Here is a 15671-nt window from a genome sequence, read left to right as displayed (position 1 = left end):
TCATTTGTTCTTTTATTCCCATTTTCTATGAAGTAAGGTAGACACTTTCTTTGTATTGGCTTGATATTGAATTGAAAAGTGTCTCTCTTAAGCCTCTTTGCATCCCAGTGTTTGGTAAAGGCCTTGCTGACACTGGTACTTACCGGCTTAGAGAGAGAGAGAGAGAGAGAGAGAGAGAGGAGAGAGAGAGAGGAGAGAGAGAGAGAGAGAGAGAGAGAGAGAGAGAGAGAGAGAGAGAGAGAGGACATAAAAAAGAAAAGAAATGCCAAAAAAAAACAGGACTAAAGATAAAAGTAATGAAAGAAAATGAAAAGAAAGTGAGAAAGTAAAAAAAGAGGGAAAAAGTATGAAGGAATAGAAAATATTGATGAACAGAGAGAGAGAGAGAGAGAGAGAGAGAGAGAGAGAGAAAGGATCCGGGGAAGCGTTAGACTCGATTTTCTTGCGGTGGAAAAAGGAGAAGCGTTGAAAAATATAAGAGTAAATATATGCATTAGTGATACTGATAGGAAAGATGGATAAGAGTGAGAGGGGCTGAGGCGAGTCATACCAGGCTGTGTGTCTTACTTGGTCACTGCCACCGACGCGAGTTTGTTCAGAGAGATGGAAAGGGAAGGCAGACTGGGTGGGGGACGTATACACACACACACACACACACACACACACGGAGGCAGGTTCATTCTCTCACTGTTTTCTTGCTCTTCTCTCTCTCTCTCTCTCTCTCTCCTCTCTCTCTCTCTCTCTCTCTCTCTCTCTCTCTCTCTCTCTCTCTCTCTCTCTCTCTCTCTCTCTATACAGTAATATCAATCAATGAAAACAAGTCTCTTTCCTACAGTTCTCCTCCTCCTCCTCCTCCTCCTCCTCCTCCTCCTCCTCCTCCTCCTCCTCCTCCTCTTAATCATTCCATACATCAATAATCATCAGAAAATTGCCTCGGATACAAAATTACCATCATCAATTTGACACTCACACCTTCAACGTACTCTTCCCTCTAACCTCTATCCCCCCCTCCTCCTCCTCCTCCTCCTCCTCCTCCTCCTCCTCCTCCTCCTCCTCCTCCTCCTCCTCCCCCTACCTCCTCCCCCAGTGCCCTAGTCCTGTTCAGGGGTTCAGGTCCGGTCTAATATTCAATTCCGGTTTTGATGAGGGTCGCAACTTGGCTGTAAGTATAATTCAGTAAGAAGTTACGGTCCCAGTTACCTTTTTGTCCCTTCATCTCGCTTCTCGCTGTATCAATGTGCCTTTGAACCTGCACCAGCACGCCCCTGGGATGTGGGAGACTGTGGGAGGGCATGGGAGAGGGTACAGGGACGCCCATCTCCAAGTGCAGCCTCCCCGCCCACTTCTCCTCGCTGACGAAAAGGTTTTGCTGAAGAATATCAGGTGGAGTGGCTGACGAAGATCAAGTGTTCAGGGTTGTAGGCAGGTGTTCCTTCCCTTCAGGATTTTGTGTCTTTTTGAAAGTGATACGTGGAATTGAATGAAGGGAATATGTTAATGCTTGCCGTCCAACTAGAGTGGGCGAAATATGCGTTACGTTAAGAGAAAATAAGGTGAAATTGTTACGATAAGTTATAAAAATGAAGACACGGGTGGAACGAAAGCACAAATTTATATATAGCAAAAGAAGGTGAATTGTGTGAAAAAGAAAAAGAAACGAAAAAAAAAGAAAGAAAGGAAGAAAATGCCACACTCACAATAATAATAATAATTCACAGACAACATTATGCGTAAATACAAGTTCAAAAAAGAAGCTCTGAATAAAAATAATCAAAGTTTGCCCCAAATTTACACACACACACACACACACACACACACACACACACAAATACCAGAAGTGTGAGAAGGTTTACAGGTGGGGATTTAGTGCGCGTGTTTGTGTAAGACGAGGAGGAGGAGGAGGAGGAGGAGGAACCTAGGGCGCTCACTGGCCGTCTCTCTGTTGTGGCGGCGTCCTTCTGTTAGCTGTGAAAAGATTGATATGTTGACCCAAACCCAAGGCGCCAGGACCAAGGAGACCAGGACCCCCCAGGACCCCACCACTGAGTCCCAACGAGTGCACCGAAAAAAATAACACAACAAGAAGGGTCCTCTCTTTTTTCTCGTTTTCCTTCAGCTTTCGTTTTCTTTTCCGCCCAGCTGCTGCCTCGAGGGTGTGAATAAAAAACGGATGAATAACACCTTAGTTGATAAAAAAAAAAAAAAAAAAAAAGAAAGGCGAAAAAAAGGAAAATGGGTCTTGGGGCTCCCATGTGTGTGTGTGTGTGTCTGTGTGTGTGTGTTTTGTTTATGACCGCCGCGCGCGAACATGAGGCGAGAGTTTCTTGTTGACGGTACCACATGTTTTGTTTATAGTTATCACCCCGCGTCTCCCGTCTCGTCCCCCGCTGCTTCATGATCCCATTCCTGAACCAGTGAACCAGACTGAATCGTGCGTCATCGTTATAGCACACCAGTGAACCACAACTAAATGGAGAAAGGTTATAAATATAGAACCTGCGCAGGATGGATCATAATAGAACTTAGAACCTCATTAAGGATTACAAATTACAAAAATAGAAGGGAAAGCAGGAACAAAGGAAAAATGTTTAGAATAATTTTGAAATCCTTATGAATAGTTTAATATCTTATACTTAAAATAGAAGAATCAAACTAGTTATAAAAAAAAAAACACAGACAATTATAAAATCCTCGTGAACAGTTAACTATCTCACACATTAAAATAAAAACCAGGGACAAAAGATGAATAACAATAACAACACACAACAAAACCCCAACAAATTAAAACCACAAACGAAAATAAAAAGAACAAACAAAAAAAAAACACCCAAAAATAGAATCACAATTAGACGCAATCCGAGAAACGCAAGCTAATGATTTAAGCCCAGAAAGCCACATTGAAAACTAGAACATCTCGCACTGTAAAAGGGAGAATATGAAGAACCACAGAGGAACAGTAATACCCAAGACCCGCATTAGTAAGTAGGTCTAATTGCAGTCATTACCGCGGCGAGAAGTGGGGAATGATTTCAAGAAGAGCAGTCAAAGATCAAATTTCACGGAGCCACATTGAAACCCGGGAAATAATTGGAGGCAAAATTTCTCCTCAATTCGCCAGATGTTTCAGATAATTAACCTTCAGTGAGACTTGAACTTCCACTGCATAAATCTTCAGCTGGAGCCATTTTACCTCTTAACCACCTCTCTCTCTCTCTCTCCCTCTCCCTCTCTCTCTTTCTCTCTCTCTCTCTCTCGTCCTCACCTCCTTGTCATTGATTTTTTCCGTGTGACTGTGTGGCTGGGGTTGCGTAGAATCAGGTTTGTACAGAATCATGCAGGGATGGATAGGAATGTCGCTCTTGCAGTAACAGGGTCGATGGCAGGGAGCAGGGACGGCTGGGTATGAGAGGAAAGGTGTGCTGAGACAGGGAATGGCAGGGGAGGGTGGGACAAGGCGTGGTAGGAAAGAGAGATACTGTGGTGAAGGTTGAGTTGGAGGCTGTGTTTGAGTAATGGGAAGAGGAGGAGGAGGAGGAGGAGGAGGAGGAGGAGGAGGAGGAGGAAGAAGAGGAGGAGGGTGGACAGGGTGGGAGGATAATATGAAACTAGACCACATATTTCTTTCGTTATTTTACTACTGTGTGCTGGCGTACCCAAGGCGTCTATCCTTCTCTTCTTTTTCTTTACCTATTATTTTTTTTTTCCCAGCATATATATTTGGTTAATACAAGCGACGCACGAGGCAAGAGTGTAGCACCTGATTTCTAAAGCTTTCGTGAGGAGGGGAATGATAGAGGCGGATTTTTCTGTTTATGCTGACCGCCGTTTAGTTGGGAAAGAGTGGGTGATGGTGGTTTATGAGGTGCTCTTGTTGTTGTTGGCTGTTGTTGTTGTTGTTGTTGTTGCTGGAGCCTCGACTTCACAAGAGCGATCAAATGAGTCTTTTCGTGCGGTCTGAAAGTGAGTTTGAAAGGTCTTTTTTTTTTTTTCTTCTTTTTCTTTTTTTTTCTTTTTCGTGTTTTTTTCTTTCTTCCTATCTTTTAAAATAGATATTTCCTTCTTTTTATGTCTTTTTTTTCTTTTACTTTTACTTTTCATTCTTTCTCTTAACCTTTCTTTCTTCGTATCTTTTCTCCTTTTTTTTTCTTTTTGTACAATCTTTTCCTTTTCTTTTCCCTTATTTCTTTTTTTCCTTCCCATCTTCCACTTCTTTTAAATCGTTCTTCTCTTCTTTTTCTACCATTTTTTTTTATCTTACTATCTTTTCTTCCTTTTCCCTTCTTCGTCGCCATTTTTTTCTCAGCTGCATTAATCTTATCTTCTCAGTTTCCACGGCACGTTCTTCCTTATCACACTTTCCCTCATGACCCATTTTTCCTTCCAAGTTTTCATGGCTGAATGAATCCTGCTCCCTCTCCCTCTCACTCCTCCACCTACTCCTCCCCTGTGTTCTTCATTTATGCATTCATTCATTCACTCTCTCATTCTTTGTCCCCGCGTAGGAAAGAAAGAGAAGGAGAAAGAAAACACGCTCTTCACTCTTGTTGCTTCAGATTTCCTGCTTTTTCGTCACTAATTTATATTCGTAACTTTTTTTTCTCTCTCTCTATTAATTTTAACGTAATGAATATTCTGATGAGCGCCGCGTCCTAGGGATACCAAACCCTCTCTGTTCCATCGCACACCGTTCCGCCACGCCCTCTCCTCAGGTTTCCAAGCCACGCCCCTCTGCCATCACACCCCCCATGTTCCCCTGTTCCACTTCAACCAACTCGGCCGTCTCTATCCCATCACTGTGTCTTTCTATCCTTCATCGCATAGTCTCTCTCTCTCTCTCTCTCTCTCTCTCTCTCTCTCTCTCTCTCTCTCTCTCTCTCTCTCTCTCTCTCTCTCTCTCTCTCTCTCTCCATCTTCGTCTTTCATGTCTCTCTTCCTTGTGACAGCTTCTCTCTCCCTTCCCTCTCCCTTTTCCTCTCCCTGTCCACGCCTCCTTGTCATTCTACTCCCCGCCCTCTCTCTCTCTCTCTCTCTCTCTCTCTCTCTCTCTCTCTCTCTCTCTCTCTCTCTCTCTCTCTCTCTCTCTCTCGCTCTCGGTCTCTCTCTGTTTGTGTTTTCCTTTTTAACGTTTTGCTGCAAGAGTTTGAACAAGGGAAGGAAGAGGGGGATAGAGGAAGGAAGGAGAGAGATGGAGGGATGGAGAGAAGGGAGGTGTTGGATAGGATGGAGAGAAAAATGTTTAAAGTTGGGGATGGAGATAATGTAAATGAGAGAGAGAGAGAGAGAGAGAGAGAGAGAGAGAGAGAGAGAGAGAGAGAGAGAGAGAGAGAGAGAGAGAGATTGTAGGCATTTTTGCTAAACCTTTTTTTTTTTGTTTACTTTATTGTTCCCATCTCCTATTTCTTTCTCATCCCATCACCTCACCCATTTCCCTTCTTCCCCAACCCATCATCCCTTAATTCCTCTTCTATCTAAACCCATTTTCATTCTCTTTCTCTTCATTCCCCATCATTCCTTCATCTCCCTTCCTTTTCCATACCATCACTCCTTTAATTCCCTTCTTCCTCATGTATTCACCCCATCACCTCTTCAGTTCCATTCCTGAGCCATTACAAGTATTATCACCCCTTGCTCTTCCTCACCCCTTCCTTCCTTATCCACTTAAGAACCACTTCCCATCATCCATTTCTACATATCACCCCTCATCCCTTCTCACCCCTTCAGAAGCAATTCCCCTTTACCATTTCCCCATACTCCTCCTCACCCTTTCCTTAACCTCTCCTCACCCCCTTCCTTGACCCCCCTCGTTGCTAAGATGCTAAGCGGTAGGTCTTCATAAAGGCAGACTCAAGGAGCGTTAGAGGTTCCAGTACTTTGTGGAAGATAATTTCAGTGTTCCCGCCTTCCACAATGACGGCGTTTCCTCCACACTGATACGTAATACAGGTAATTGTCTTGCACATTAATGACGGTACTTAAATCAGGGAGTAATAAAGTTATTCAGGCTCTTGGATTCTTGGGGCAGACAGGGAGGTAATGTTGTTCCTCCTCTGTTTTACCCTGTTTAAAAGTTTTTCTTGCCTCTTTCTCCTCCTCCTCCTTCTCTGCAGCCTCCTGTGTTTGATAACTTTAATATAACACAAGGGGCTATTAGGAGACTCATCAGGTGGTTAATGGGGGTAATTTATGGGGTAGTTTGTTTGGGTAATATGTATGATTATCATGAATGTGCATGAGAGTATGATCATATTAAAGGACTCTCGCTGCACGCTCACTGGATCAGCTGATTCCACGAGGCTCCCCCTACGGGCTTAAGATGACACGAGAGTTCAGTGCGCAGGAGAGACAGGTGACGGAGGCGAAGAAGAAGGAGAACTGAAGGAGAAACTGATGAAGGAGGAATGAAGGAAAGATAGAGAATGGACTTGACAGGAAATGATGTGAGGATGTTAGAGAGAGAGAGAGAGAGAGAGAGAGAGAGAGAGAGAGAGAGAGAGAGAGAGAGAGAGAGAGAGAGAGAGAGAGATGGGGAGAAGGTGAGGTGGGTGGTCCGCCAGACAGTGTTACCAGAACGGAGAGGAACAATACCAAAGATAAACCAATATAAAAGTGAAAATATCCTCCCTTGACCCCTCTCTCTCTCTCTCTCTCTCTCTCTCTCTCTCTCTCTCTCTCTCTCTCTCTCTCTCTCTCTCTCTCTCTCACTCTCTCTCTCTCATTTTATCGTAATTTTCTACCTTCTCTTTTTGTTTTGTTTTTTTGTTTAGTCTTTGTTTTATATTCGTATTTTTTTATTTTCTCTTTTTCTTTCATATTCCTCTTTTTTTTTGTTTTCTTCCGTATTCGTTCGCTTATTGTTTTCTCTTTCGCGTGGCATTCATCCATTTTTGCTAGTCTGTATTTTTTATCTCTCTCTCTCTCTCTCTCTCTCTCTCTCTCTCTCTCTCTCTCTCTCTCTCTCTCTCTCTCTCTCTCTCTCTCTCTCTCTCTCTCTGCACCGGTCCCTTTCTTTTGTAAATATTTATCTACGTTTATTGCACTTTGCTTCTTCGCCCCTTTTTATCACTTCCGTCTCCTTCCCTCTTCTCATTATCGTCTCATATTTCATCTTCCTCCTTCTGTCTTTCCCTCTTTATTTAATCTTGCTTTTGTCTTTTCGTTAATTTCCTGGGTTAATTTACTTTTCCTTGCTTTTTCACCTTGTTCCTTCGTTTGTTCCTCCTCCTCCTCCTCCTCCTCCTCCTCCTCCTCCTCCTCCTCCTCCTCCTCCTCCTCCTCCTCCTTACGCCAGACACATCACTCCAATATTCAGAAATCGTAGTATCAATATTTAACTTATTTTCCTAACTCTGTCTCCTATACTTTTAATCTCACGACCTCGCCAACACCTCCTGACGAAGTAATTGTTTGGGGAGCCTCGTTAATGGGGGAAAAGTTAAACTGGGGGAAGCACAGACGTGTTTTATGAGTCTGCTTGTTCTGCTGATGGTGGTGGTGGTAGTGGTGGTGGTGGTGGTGGTGGATGAGTTGTTGTTGTTATTGTTCTAGTGGAGTTTAACAACCTGAGGGACACACACACACACACACACACACACACACACACACACACACACACACACACACACACACACACACACACACACACACACAGGGAAAGCGAAATAAAGCTTTTATTTTTCGTAAGTGTAGGAAAATGTGTGGCTTTTTTCCCCGCTCTCTCTCTCTCTCTCTCTCTCTCTCTCTCTCTCTCTCTCTCTCTCTCTCTCTCTCTCTCTCTCTCTCTCTCTCTCTCTCTCTCTTTCTTTCTCTCTGTTTTTTTTCCTAAGTTATGTGTTTGTATTGTGTTAGTATTTTGTATTTTTTTGTCAGTTTTTCCTCCACTTTTTCCCTCCTGGGTGTGTGTTTTCTTATTGTTTATTTTCCATCTATTATTCTTTCGGTTGTGTTTTTTTCCCTGGGTTTTTTTTTTTTTTTCCTTTTGTCTCTCTTTTTTCCTCTGTTTTTGTAGCTGTGAATGTTCTCCTCCCCCCTCCCCTTCACTCCACTCTCTCTCTCTCTCTCTCTCTCTCTCTCTCTCTCTCTCTCTCTAACTCTCTCTCATCACTGTTCCTCTCACTTTACTCTATTTTTCCTCTCTCTTATTTTCCCTTCTTTTTTTCCCTTTATTCCCTCTACTTTTTCTTTTTTTCATCTTTTCTTGGACTTTACTCTGTTTCTCCCTATATTTTCCTTTTTTTCGTTTTTTTTTTCCTTTTTCTCTCTTTGGCTTTTTTTTCCTTTTTTACTCTCATTTTACGCTATTGTTTCCTGTTCGTGTACAGGAAAAAGACAAATGGTTTTATAGTTTTTTTTTCTCTTTTTTTTTTCGAGTTTAGTTTCATGTAAAGAGAGGAAGCTTGACTCTTTACGACATTTGACCTCCTCCTCCTCCTCCTCCTCCTCCTCCTCCTCCTCCTCCTCCTCCTCCTCCTCCTTGGCCAGTTTGGAGGAAAGAAAATCCAAAGACGGAGGGAAAAAAAGATCGGACATAATTTTCCTGGATCTCGTTTTCTTTTTTTTTTTTTTATATATATATATAGATTTTCTTCGTCGTGTTTTGTAGCATCTTCTTCTTCTTCTTCTTCTTCTTGTTTTTTTTTTCTTCTTCTTCTTCTTCTTCGTCTTCTTTGTGGTTTGGTATATATATTTTCTTTATTTTTCTTCTTTTCTTCCTCATCCTCTTTATTTTTTGTCTTCCTCTTTCATCCATGCGTATCTTTTCTAAGTCCAATAAACTATAGTGGCATTAAAAAAAAAAAACATTCACACACACACACACACACACACACACACACACACACACACACACACACACACATACATACACACGGGCCATTGTCAGTACCTCCATTAACAGGTAACGCTGGAGTAAACAAGGCCATTAGGTCGTGTTAGTCATCTGGTAATTAGTTAGCTGGGTTTGTTTTATGCCTCTTTGATGCCTTAATTGTGTGTTTGTCTCCTGCTGTTTAATGGACTTTATTGGGTGAGAGAATGTACAGCTCGTTTGTGTCTAATTATTTATATTGTTGGTAGTAGTGGTAGTAGTAGTAGTTGTAGTAGTAGTACTAGTAGTAGTAGTAGGAGTAGTAGTTGATTTTTTTGCCTTTCAAATTGTTATATTTATCACAAAACAGCGTCTTTATCTCTTTAACTTTTGTTTTATGTCTGTTGTTGCAGTTGATACTTCTACTACTACTACTACTACTACTACTACTACTACTACTACTCTTACTATCCCTATTGTTTTTTGTAATCGTAATAACATTAGTAGCACACACACACACACACACACACACACACACACACACACACACACACACACAACAGTTTGGTGGACGGGAAGACGCCTCCAATCATCCTTGCAAACAAATCCTAATGATTAGCTTCAGGGTTCGATACCTTTATCAGATCACACCCTTTGATGGACGCCAAACGGGATCTCTCTCTCTCTCTCTCTCTCTCTCTCTCTCTCTCTCTCTCTCTCTCTCTCTCTCTCTCTCTCTCTCTCTCTCTCTCTCTCTCTCTCTCTCTCCTTGATCCTCCTTATTGCATATTTTTCATTCTTATTCCTCTCATTTCTCTTCCTTTTCATTCTCTTCATGAATGTTCTTATGTCTAATTTTAGCTCTCTCTCTCTCTCTCTCTCTCTCTCTCTCTCTCTCTCTCTCTCTCTCTCTCTCTCTCTCTCTCTCTCTCTCCTTATCTATCTATCTATCTATCTTTATTTTCTGCTTTTTTACTCCATTCTCTTGTTTTTTTTTCTTTGTTTTCCTTGCCCAGTTTCGTGTTTCTTATCCCCTTTCCCCTTTCCTTTCTATTTCTGTTCTACTTCATCTTTCTTTTTTTCTTTTTTTATCCTCCATTTCAAGTTTCACATTTCCCGTTTTCTCTCTCCATCACTGTGTCCTTTGATCATTCCTGCCTCATTCTTCATTCTCTTTTCTTCTCCCTTTCCTACCCTCATAACCTCTCTCTCTCTCTCTCTCTCTCTCTCTCTCTCTCTCTCTCTCTCTCTCTCTCTCTCTCTCTCTCTCTCTCTCTCTCTCTCTCTCAGATCTTAGAAAGTGGAAATGTCGATTGAAATTATTGTAATGTAAATCAAACCCATTCTTCTTTCAGATTAACATTCCCTGGTCGCAATGAGTGAGGAGGAGGAGGAGAGGGGGGAAGGAGATTGGTTTGGGGACATGGATGACGGAGGAGAGGGGTAGGGGGGAGGGAATAGGGGTGGGGGGGATGGTGGGATTTCCTTGTGTATGTAAATGAGTATTTGGTCTCCTGATCAGCTGTTTGTTCAATTAGAGGCGAATTTCTCTCCTGCTCGCTTTTCCTACCCTGCTCATCGTCTTCATTTTTATCCCTCTCCCTTCACTCTCTCTGTTCCTCTCTCTTATCCTGATCTTCCGTAAGAGAGAAAGAGAAAAATTTAGTGTGCCAAGTGTAGGATATCGTTTCTGTACCTACTTTTCTCACTTTTCCTTTTCTTTGTTTTCCTGCGCTCATTAGCCCTCGCTCGCCTCGTGCCGTGAGGACGCTTGGAGAAACGAAGCGTCTTGGGTAATTCGAGAGGAAAATGTTATATATCTTGAATCTGTTCACGTCTCGGATTGTCGAATCAATTTGCACCTGAACACAAAGAGAGAGAGAGAGAGAGAGAGAGAGAGAGAGAGAGAGAGAGAGAGAGAGAGAGAGAGAGAGAGAATTACGTAAAAGGAATGAAGAGTGAAAGTAAAACACGATATATGGTGGAAATGATGAGAGAGAGAGAGAGAGAGAGAGAGAGAGAGAGAGAGAGAGAGAGAGAGAGAGAGAGAGAGAGAGAGAGTACACCCTTCCACAGAAAACGGGCCCGGGAATGTCAGGTGGAGGTAGTAAAGACCATCCGCTCGTCTGAGGAAAAAGACACCAGGATCTTTCCCTTCTTTCACGTCTTTCCTTGGACTCGTGGGGTCTTTAGGGAACTCCCAGGTCACAGCGGGGCCACACGGACTCCTTCAGGATGACTTTGCATGCGTAGGACCTCTTTTCTCTCCCTCTTTACTCTTCCTGCCGTCCCTCCTCCCCTCTCGCCTCCTCTTGGTTCCTGCAGCTACATTTTACTCCGCTTTGGGTGACGTGAGACATCTTAAAATTCCCCGCTGGTTCGTGTTATTTTTTCGTGTGTGCGCCGCAGCTGATCCCAGAAAGGAAAGGTAAATGAACGTGCAAAACAAGTGAGAGAAGGAGAAAAGAAGAGAAAGACGGGGAGAGAGAGAGAGAGAGAAAGAGAGGATGGATAGCCGGGAGGGAGGCTGGTGAAGGGGGAGTAAGAGCAAAGGAGAGAGAGATAGGGACGAAGGAAGCACCACTCTTGGAATTATCTGAGAGGGAATGAGTGGAGGTAAGGCAAAGGTGACTGGATGATGCGGCCTTTTAACATGTTGGTTCTGGCGGTTATCGAACAGGTGATCTGGCCAGCGAGGTGACGAGTGGGCTTGTTAGGGGCTAGGCTGGCTCCGTCCCCCGCCTTAATTGTAGCGGGCTCGAGCTGCGTGCCCTTAAGGGATCGCCCAATGTTTGTTTAATAGAAGGACTGTGCTGTTCGTAGCGTGCCTTCTGGGAAATGCACTCAGGTAAACGAACGTATGTATGCACGCACGTGAGGTGTTTTTACAGGTTTTACAATCGTGTGTGTGTGTGTGTGTGTGTGTGTGTGTGTGTGTGTGTGTGTTTCGTAAGCATATTGAATACACATCGTTCATTAAGCAATAGTCAGCATATTTTCCTCCTCCTCCTCCTCCTCATCCATCCTCGTCATGTCCATCGCATCCTCGCCATCGGAGTGTCCACAATTATCCTCCCAATCCTGCAATACATAAATCCCAGACATAATTCTACCTAGAACTCCGGCACCCCTTGAATTTACTAGCCAGGCCGAGACGCCAAGGCTTTCTGGAAATTTGTGGGCATAGAAATTATATAAACTTAAACGCGAAGGTGTGACACGGGACTGTGAACAAGATACGCGGCGTCTGTGTTTTATGTGAGCTGTTGATGGCTTCTGCATAACTCACTCTTGATTTACGGCTGGGGTGTAAATCATGTTCTTTTTTTACGCCGCCCAAGGGAGTTAAAGCAGCGTGAAGTATTGTCCCTTGGTAATTATCAGTTACGGGGAGACGAGGCAGGAGGCAGGCAGGCGGGAGGGCATTTAGTGCGTTCGAGTTTGGATAGAAATTTTGGTGAGTTGGTGAGTGTGATTATGCGCTTGTGTATAAGGAAAAAGTGTAGGTGATATTTAAGTGTTCTGGCGATGAAATGCTACCTTTGGCTGAGTCTATCTCGCTTATTCCCTCTATTTTTGTATCTCTTTGTGTGTGCGTGGTTTTTACCTGTCAGCAATTGTTCCTCCCTAAACGGAAATACATAATGTGGTGATTCTGTTTTTCTTATCGAGATGCTGTCACGAGGGGAGGTGGTGGTGCTGGTGGAGCTGGTGGTGGTGGTGGTGGTGATCTTGACAAGGCGGGGAACCAAATTAGGGAAGCAACAAGGTAGCAAGTTTAAGTTAACCCACAGACTTCATCGCGTGTTTCCCCCCGCCTCACTAACTTGCTGACACCTCCCCGCCAAAGTTCTGCTTCTGAGTTATATATTCCTCTCTCCTTTCCTCAATGCCTCTCTTCGCCTCCCTCTCAACTTGTGCTCCTAAACTTTCCCTCCTCTCCTTTAAGTTTTCTCTCTTTCTCTCTCTCTCTCCCTGAACCTCCCATTCTCTCACCGCCTTGTTACGGGAATCTCTGTACGGCCTCTCGTTTTATCTATAATTTCTTCATTTTTTACTTCGCATCCTTCTCTTTTTCCGTTACTCGTTATCACCTTTTTTTTTTGCCTTTAATTTTTCTCTACGTTCCTTTCTCTCCAACTTTAAAATTCTTTGCATATTTTTTCTTTTAATTCGTCATAGTCTGTATCTTATGCTCATTTATTCGTTCTTTCAGTCTTTCCTTTACCTCTAACTTTTCTCTACCTCTCTTTCTTTCTTCAACTCAACGAAAAATCTTTGTATAACCTCTTAATTTTTACCATATTCTCTTAATCTGTACTTCCCACCCTCTTCTTATTCTCAGTTACTCATTCTCCCAGTTCCTCCTTCGTCTTCCATGTTCTCTCACGCTCTTATCAGTTTTCTGTGTGAGTTACGTTGTTTACTCTTCTGGTTCCCGAAATTCTTCATAGTTATCCCTTATCTTCCCCTTCGCATCCTTGTCCTACACGTTTTCCTTGTTTTCCTTCCTTTGTTTCATGTTTACCCTTTGCATTCCTCTCGTCTCCTCTTGCTATTCTTACTCATCAGTTTCCTTAAGTTTATGTTGGCTTGTTTTCTTGTGGTAGGTCAACGCGTCTTTTGGATAACATTGAAGTAACATATACGTTGAATTGAGGGTTAGGTTAACTTTACTGTAGATTCATTCAGGTCGTTAATTTCACTACTGGTCCCCTCATTATGTAGACCACGAAGGAAAAAAAAAGCACCAGGTTTTTATCCAGAAATGAATAGATTTTTTTTCTATTCTTTTCTTTTTCTTTTTCTTATTATGTTGCGGTCATTAATTCTTTTCCTCTTCCGGCAGGCCAACTCCGTGTTTCTGAGCATGTCCTTGTTCATCATGTGCCGCCACGCCAACCTCTCCAGCTCCCTCAAGAACAAGGAACACACCAAGCTGGCCTCCGTCAGGTAAGAACAGGGAGAGAGAGAGAGAGAGAGAGAGAGAGAGATTTAATCAACCTCACCATTACCCTTATTTATAATCCCGTTCGGTTTATGTCCTTTTTTTTTTTATTATTATTATCCCTTACACATTTTATTGTCTCAGATATTTACACTTCCTTTGGTGTTATTTTTGGTTAATATTTTGGTATAGCTGATTTACCTAACACCTTTAACACCACCACACTAACTAACCTGTAGTAATATTCCAGTCTAACTTAACTTACCCAGGTAGACTTATATATTAGACTTTTTTCCCCCTGTCCTGCAAGTTATCAGGTGGTAAGGAATGTGTAGCTATAAACTAACTTTTTTTTTCCTTTTTTTTCTTTCTTTTTTCTTTGGTTTGTCTTCCTGCGTCTCCCTCATCTTGTTGTGATATCGTCTTAACCACCACTGCCACTGCAACTGCTGGTGGTGCTGCTGCTGTGGTGATGGTGGTGGTGGTGGTGGTGGTGGTGGTGGTGGTGGGGTGTACAGAGGAAGACAGGAGAATGCCCTCTTCGCCAGAATCAAGAGTCACGTGTAAGAGTATTGAGATGAAGTTTGGAGTGTGACGTTTGATGCCGCAGAGTTTTGAGGATCACCAGACTGGCTTTGTGGCTTTAATATCTTGTGGATTTATTTTATTACCTCAAAATTGCTGTATATTTATCAGTCCATCTTTTACTTAACTTTTTTCTTTATATGATTGTCAATAACTTTCACTTATCTTTTCTACTCTATCTTATCAATTCTACTACTGCTTACCAATTTTTCATATACAGTAAAATCCCTCTCATCCGGCATTCGAGTATCCGGCACATTTTTCCCCGAGCCTTAAAATCAATAAAAAATCAATGCGTACTCATAAAATCGATTAAAATTTCCGCGCGAGGCATACTTTGTCCCCTTGCCACCAGAGCGCACTGCTTCGCGCCATCCGCGGCCCACTGCACTGTGTTTACTCAGTGACAGTCCCGCGTGTGCACTGTTTATCGCCTAACGCCTTCATCATGCCTAAAGTTGTAGAAAAGAGGAAGTGTGTTGTGCTTACACTTAAGCAGCTGATCAGATCAGCTGATCTTTGTTATGGTAAGATGCGTGAGTGTAGGGTGGTGATTGTGGACATAATTTCACTTCTATTGAAGTATCCGGCATGTCGGCGGTCCCGTTGATGCCGGATAAGAGGGATTTTACTGTAATCATCCACATCTTTCATATTTTTTTCAACTATCCTATAAGACAAAATTAATCTCTGTTCTCTCTTCACAATTCATATGAACAGTTTATTACAGTCTTCTAAATATTAACAAAGAACACCCATAGTATTAAAAAAAAGGCAAAATAACATCCTTAAAAACAATGAATTACAAATATAAAAGTGCCCTTGTAAATCTCAAATAAAAAAACACTGAATAGATTACTTTGAGTCCCACCTTCAGTCTGGAATCCTCATTGTTGCTTGGCTTGGGTTTCTTGAGCTTCCACGACTCACAGATCAGAGTGACTCACCACATACCTGCAGCCAGGAGTGGTGTGGGTGTGTGGGTAGCATGGTGTGGGGCGCTTGCCACCACCGCAGAGCATATGGTGCTGGTAGTGGAAGAAGCAGAAGGGGAGCATAAAATTGACAAGCAACATTCAATAGTTATCTTTTTTACTAATATATCTCAAGTCTGAAGAGGAAAAACCATTTCTGTCTAACTTCAGAAGGCTAAATTATTCATCATGTTATGTTGACTTAATTTTTTTTAGATTATTTACAGTCTTATTTTGTTTGTTTTAAAGATTTTTTGGGACAGTGCTATGTGTGTGTTTGTTTGTGTGTCACTGTCTGCTCCCCTAAATCTGTTTGCATGAGGGAAACATTTGCATGCTGGTTCATCTCTCACCTTCACCT

At 42.5% G+C, this 15671-nt stretch overlaps 1 protein-coding gene across 7 annotated transcripts in view; it reads left to right on the top strand.

Moving 5' to 3' along the window:
• Positions 1 to 15671, top strand: part of LOC135090569 (adhesion G protein-coupled receptor L2-like) — a 166508-nt gene that overhangs the window by 141717 nt on the left and 9120 nt on the right. For 6 of the 7 annotated variants that reach the window (XM_063987431.1, XM_063987433.1, XM_063987429.1 and 3 more), the window contains exons 11-12: positions 13653 to 13756; positions 14270 to 14314. In XM_063987431.1, the coding sequence (XP_063843501.1) occupies positions 13653 to 13756; positions 14270 to 14314 (149 nt within the window). The remainder of the gene's footprint in view (positions 1 to 13652; positions 13757 to 14269; positions 14315 to 15671) is intronic. The other variant, XM_063987430.1, reaches the window with a different exon arrangement.

This window comes from Scylla paramamosain, chromosome 35, assembly GCF_035594125.1.
Source record: "Scylla paramamosain isolate STU-SP2022 chromosome 35, ASM3559412v1, whole genome shotgun sequence".
NCBI classification, from domain to species: Eukaryota; Metazoa; Arthropoda; class Malacostraca; order Decapoda; family Portunidae; genus Scylla; species Scylla paramamosain.
This window is presented reverse-complemented; position numbering and strand designations above follow the sequence as displayed.